This window comes from Olea europaea, chromosome 23 (assembly GCF_002742605.1).
Source record: "Olea europaea var. sylvestris chromosome 23, O_europaea_v1, whole genome shotgun sequence".
Taxonomy (NCBI): domain Eukaryota; kingdom Viridiplantae; phylum Streptophyta; class Magnoliopsida; order Lamiales; family Oleaceae; genus Olea; species Olea europaea.
The window spans coordinates 1021481-1027488 of NC_036259.1; the positions used below are offsets into that span (position 1 = coordinate 1021481).

The 6008-nt window shown below is 36.1% G+C and overlaps 2 protein-coding genes across 4 annotated transcripts in view; one reads left to right on the top strand and one right to left on the bottom strand.

The window, feature by feature from the left end:
* The window catches only part of LOC111372445 (probable alpha,alpha-trehalose-phosphate synthase [UDP-forming] 7), a 6563-nt gene extending 6264 nt beyond the window's left edge, over positions 1-299 (top strand). The window contains exons 3-4 of the mRNA XM_022994802.1: positions 93-109; positions 207-299. Of these exons, the coding sequence (XP_022850570.1) occupies positions 93-109; positions 207-299 (110 nt within the window). The remainder of the gene's footprint in view (positions 1-92; positions 110-206) is intronic.
* On the bottom strand, positions 255-5871 carry LOC111372072 (protein SYM1). Of its 3 annotated transcripts, none has more exons than XM_022994229.1 (5): positions 5292-5871; positions 2285-2440; positions 2066-2198; positions 1796-1979; positions 255-609 (listed from the first exon to the last, which is right to left on the bottom strand). In XM_022994229.1, the coding sequence occupies exons 1-5, from the start codon at positions 5574-5576 to the stop codon at positions 522-524; spliced, it is 846 nt and encodes a 281-aa protein (XP_022849997.1). In that variant the 5' UTR covers positions 5577-5871; the 3' UTR covers positions 255-521. The 3 variants fall into 3 exon arrangements, with proteins under 3 accessions (XP_022849997.1, XP_022849998.1, XP_022849999.1); XM_022994230.1 differs by having other exon boundaries at positions 1802-1979; positions 5292-5870; XM_022994231.1 differs by having other exon boundaries at positions 1940-1979; positions 5292-5863.
* Positions 5872-6008: the final 137 nt, after the last annotated feature.

Consider the following 6008-nt stretch of genomic DNA (forward strand, 5'->3'; position numbering starts at 1 on the left):
ATAAACCTCCTCAGGAAGAATGTTCTTCCTCTAGATAAAATTCAAACAATTATTTTGCTAGCAGCAGTGCTTCTCAAGCATTCCTTAATCAGATGGATATCCTCGTTCTGTAAACTTCATTCCTTCCTCTTCCTTTTGCTACTTTGTCATATGCCGAATGACCTCACAGTGCTCTGTTCATCATATTGTTTGAAATTATGAAGAAGGTACAGGCTTTAAGTGATAGTACAACTCCTCAATGGGGTTGGGGGATGAAAGTAAAAGATTCAATCTATTGTGCAGCAGCAGAGGTCAAATAATGAGCTGGTATTTTTGCGAATGACGATCCACAGATTGTACTAAAATGCCATGTAAAGATACCGAGAATGTTCAGAAATTGCTTCCAACTGCGCTATCTTGATAAACGCTATCCACCAAAGTACTGAAATCTAAAAGAAAACATAGTAGTAAAATGATGTTTTGACTGATACTTGATACTCAAACTGTCATATGGCCGTCCATGGATATGAGTTCTGCAGCATTCACTTGCTCAGAGTTGAAGACAAGAAAAAGTTCCAGAATATAGAGCCCATGGACATGAAAGCAACACGGGCCTGAAGGGGGACAATCCTGAAGATCAATATAGAATGTCATTTGAAAAGAGTTTCTATTTCCTGGTACAACTGATAAACCAAAGGAAAACATGAAAAGTGACATATTTTTGTTATTGATAGATTTGAGTTGGTGAAAAAGAATGCATGTAACATAGCAAGAAAGAAAGCGTATATATTTCCTTGTTGATAATTTGAGATATAAAGTCCATAAAAATACCTAGAAGCGACCAACTACTTTAGATTTCCTGGGCAGAGAAAATATTGTTCTTTTCTTCATGAACTACACATAAGTTCGTAAGATGCATTGTCCTCAAACAAACTTGGAAACCATGGGTGAAAAAGTAATAGATATGTTTGTTTTCAAGCAACTGCAAGTTCTTGCAATCTTTTCGCCCAGGAAAAATACGAAGATTTTCCCAAATGTGCTTGAAACAGTATTTGTAAATCTCAGATGTAAAAAGAATCGGCTAATAATATGATGGCAATAACAATACTCGGGAACAACAAAGCTTAGAGAAACAACAGTGAAATAAAATGGACAAGATAATTATAGGACACTTCAAAATGTCAGTTTCATCAGCAAAGAACGCAATAGGAAAAGAGCACGTAAGCAATGTGACCTCATAACGTGAATTTGTTTGCTAATTATACTAAAAATCTTTTTATTACTAATTAAATTCTTAAATTTTTTCGATGTGGTAGATACCAACTGTAAAATGTCTTTTAGTTGGGCCAGAATACTGCCGAGCCCGTTTAAGTTTAGTACGACTTTTAATTAGGGAAAAGCTTCAGTTTCTGACATGGCGAATGAAGGAAGCTCCATGGCGGTGCAGGGACAATGCTCGGCCCAACAAGGTGGCAGGGTGTATTGCAGGTTGATTATGAGTGATATTACTTGTAACTAACAGGACTTAAGTGTGAGAGCATGAGAATCCTAGTGATCTCATGTTTTTTGGTGGATTCATTATCTTCATCCGTGGTCAAAGGTTCATTTGAACAAATGACATTTTGTCTATGCTTTAACGGTCTGTTCTTTGTCAATTTTCTCTGTTTAAGCAGCGTGGTTTGTCATAACACTAACTAGATTATAGGAGACTTAGTATTTGAGGTCCCTAAGAACCATCCCTGGACAATGAATACACTGAGCTTCAAAAAGTTGATGCTTGATTATTAAATATTGATAAGCTTCAAGATTATTTTACTTGTACTTTGTGAACAAATACTTGAATCTCTTTTCACCCTTCAGTGTGGTTGTGGTGAGGGTTGTGATAGTGCTAGATGAGAGGAAGGGGGTGGCCGGACTGGGGAGAGAAGACAGGGAGGAATAAGGACAGAGTGTGACATACCAAAAATTCAATATGCTCACAGGAATCCAGAACCGAAATCCTGCATGGATATGAGAATTAAAAACAAAAACAATTACACTTCTATAAAATGAATATACGGAATGGAAGGAAGTACAAGGATTTTACCAAACAATAGGGTAGGGAGGGCATCTTTTTTGTATTTATTGGGAAGCTCTGCAAGTTTCCCTTGCCATAAATTGTTCCATGCAAAAACAACTGCAATTACAGTTGGACCTAGTGCAATTTGGTTTAACAAAACCTGCAAGCAGGAAAACCAAAAATTTGTTCAATGTTGTCTGTAAGATCCTTAGTACAGTCAACGCTCAAAGCTCAGAGCTAACCTACCTTCATCAATAAGTTCTCAACAGTTTGCTTTGGCATGCTATGATCAAGGAACTGATACCATGCATAGGAACCAGGGCCATATAATAGGAAACCATATGAAGTCATTCGGAGGGCTCTAATCCAGTCATGCTCGGACAAAACAACATCCATTATATCCTAATGTAGAATTTGATCAGAAATAATATTTTTAAATAGCTGTCAATCAACAGGATCGATGAATTAAGGCCATCCACTATGAAAGTTCCTTTCTATAAAACTAGCATGAAAAGATAAACAAGATCTTAGATGTGGTGTGCGTGTCAATAATTCATCTTGAGAATGACAGAAGAAATGAACAACTTGGATACTGATGCTTTGAAAATGTTTCCATAAGGGTTTGCATGAACCAAAAAAGAAAGTACATGCTGATGCAGTGTTCATTGAGTATGCTAAAAGTTATCAGGGTATAAAGGAAGTAAACTACCTAATAATCTTTGTAGAATGATGAAAACTCATTTTTTGTTGATGTTGGATGACATGGTGTTAGATGATATGTCAGACACCGTCTCTGCAAACTTACGTTAGCATGATATTACCTAACCGTTTAGCTAAGTAGAAGTTGTGCACATGCACGCACACATTATGTTTTCCTGTTCAAGAATACAGAGTATACCCTTGTTTGATCCCAATTCTTCTAAAAAATCATTTTTTCAAAACTTATTTTCAACCACACATTCTTCAATAAAATAATATTAAACGCAAACCCAAAACTTTTCCTTCATTTTTAACCACGTATTTTTCATCAATCTATTATTCAAAATGCATTTTTTTTTCTTCCCAAAATGGGGCTCAAACAAGGGCTATATATCAAGCATAAGTTAACCGATGAACAAATTTCTGTGGTGAGAAGCACATTTAGATGGTGCGGCCTACACTCTTTGTTACCAAGATAATATATGATTGAGAATGAAACTAAAAGTCTAGCATCTCTCTGAAATTATTTATCTTTTAGGTTAAGTCTTGCCATTGCTTATGATAAGTGAAGGTGAAAGGAGAGAATCCCACCTAAACGTGAAATATTTATAAAACTAATATGAACTTACAATCATAAATCCTCAACACTTTTCACAATTGCTACAGTTTGGAAACTAATCGTAGAGATCCGGATCTAGGACAAGAATGGACTAGGATGAAAACAATCATTTCATCAATTTCTATGGAAATTCTTTGGCTATCTAATTTAATGTTGGTGTAGTCAAACTACATAGATCACGTGTGAAACTTTCTATCAGAAACCAAGTCAACAAAATGTTGTTGACTCATTTTTCTCAATAAATTGATAATTATCTGTAAAACCCAACAAAATCCCGAGTTATCTGGGGCCTAATGATTTAGCTTCTACTGAATCTGCTCAGTGTAATCATTGCAAATTATATCAACGTGCATCAAATCCTTTACAAAGCTTTCAATGCCATATTAAAATTCTTTACTAGTGGATGTTATGAGTTTGTAGAGAGAAGTGAAGCGCAAAGAAAGTGGAGGAACAGAAAATTAATGGGAAAATGTATGGACAGATTATTTTCCTTCAGTTGGCTTTGAATGAAAGTAGAAATAAATTGAATCTCTCTCCAATATTTCAACCTTCTAATTCCAAATATTTATGGTCTGAGAGGAAAATCATAATCCAACTGTATTTTGCTTCTGAGCTCATTTGGAAACCAAACAATAGGGAGCATTTTAATTTCTTCTCAACTCCTCTCATTTCCTCTCATGTCCAAAATTTATTTATTTTTGATAACCATGGGTATTCGAGCCAACTTATGCGCACCTCGACTAATCTCACAGGGAGCTGAAGTTTACAGCCGGATAACCTCAGTGACCCTGAGCAGACTTAAACTAGTGACCATTGGGGAGCAAACCCAAGGCCTGACCACTGAGCTACTCCTCAGGGTTCTTATGTCCAAAATTATTCTCTTGTTTTATCTAATGTTGTAGCATTGTTCATTTTTATCATCACATTCATAAGCATATAGCAATTCACAGTTCCTTATCAACGTATATAAATAGAAAAGATGAAAGTCCTTTCAACTGCCTAATAGCAATTCACAGTTGACAGTTCCTTATCAATGTATGTGAACGAAAATTATACAAGATCTTTCAACTTCCTTTAACTATGAACATCCAAGGTAAAGCAGAATCTTGATAATTGGGCATTTAAATGAGCTTGACAAACATTTTATTTAAAGCCTATAGTGCCATCCTGCCATGGGCTGATGCAGTCTATCATTAAGGAGTTCAGAAATCACCTTAGCTATTTGGAAATAGCATGAGATAAAATCATAAAAACCTAAAGAGACACAGTATGAGTTACTGATTACAAATTAGCCTTTCGCTCGCAGATCCTAAGTTAAAACTGATTCATTTATTAAAATCAGAAGTCCATCTTGCTCCAGATCAAATTACTTATTTTAATAGAATCTTACCATCATATCAAAGCAGCCCACACCCCACAGTGAACTTCCGGCCCTTCAACTAAAAGTGCCTTAAATCTTGAAGAGTTCAAATTATACAACAGAAATTTTCATATGGACCAACAAGACATCAAATTTAGGATCCATTTCCGTCATCCCATTCAACACCAAGATGATATCTGAGAAGCTCTAAAAAATTCTAATCTATATCAATGGGCTGTGATAAATAAATTTGCATACTCGACAGTATTTTTCCACAATCTCATTTTCATAGATTACACGCATTGGACATAAATTCTGTATCTTTCGAAAATCACATTGTTCATTTTTCCACGGCCCAACAGAAGACAAGTAAAGAGATTGGTAAATGCCCTAAAATCTTCAGCAATGCTAGCAAAAATATTCAGCATACTTGTGTAAACTACAGCAAGAAATATATACCAACAGTGAATTACTTAGCTGATTTTAGCAACCAGAGATGAACTTCACAAGACACTAGAGTTCCAGAATCCCAGATGAGTTCACGAAAATAAGCACATAAATACGTACAAACTGACCTTGAAATCACGATAATGGGCAACGGTATCTTTGTTTCTGACCCAGCAGTGGCGGACTTGGGCGATAGTGTCACCAGTGAGGGCGAGGGAGGCAGCGGTGGCGGCTTGCTTGAGGGGAAACCGGTAACCGGCGGCGCCTCCTGTGGCGTCGACTGAGCTAGAGGATTTCGAATTTCCGTTGGTTCTGTTCCTCGTTCCGTCGCTCCTCTTGTGAATGTTGTTATGAAACGGCCCCATGCCCCATATGCCGCCATTTCCACCTGCACTGGCACCGAATAACCCCATTCTGTGACTGAGAAACTGGGACTCGAGATTCAAGAAAATTTCTTTCTGGTTGTAATTACTTTCCAGTTTGAGTAAATTATAAGTCAATTGAATCAAATTGGACGGCACGTCATGTTCTAATTGATTATTTTGGGACCTTATAAATATTTTAAATTAATTCAATTAAAAGTTAAGGCCTTAAGATACCTAGATCTGATTCATTTGTTCAATGTTCATTATTAATCAAAATCTATGATGTTACACGCAACAAATTTATAGTTTCCAATTAATTTTTGTAAAGCTTACCTCATCTGATTCATTTGTTTAATGTTCATTATTACTCAAAGACTATGATGTTACACGCAACAAATTTATAGTTTCTAATAATAAGCTTACCTCTATGTTCAACAAAAATCTCTATCACATCAGAAGTCAAAGATAAGGTCGATACGA

What these genes read in the sequence shown, in the direction of transcription:
- LOC111372072 (XM_022994229.1), bottom strand. Translation starts at nt 5,576, where the DNA reads ATGGGGTTATTCGGTGCCAGTGCAGGTGGAAATGGCGGCATATGGGGC. An exon ending in CCCATTATCGTGATTTCAAG is followed by an intron (nt 2,441 to 5,291) that starts GTCAGTTTGTAC and finishes ATTCTACATTAG; the next exon opens with GATATAATGGATGTTGTTTT. An exon ending in TTGAGAACTTATTGATGAAG is followed by an intron (nt 2,199 to 2,284) that starts GTAGGTTAGCTC and finishes TCCTGCTTGCAG; the next exon opens with GTTTTGTTAAACCAAATTGC.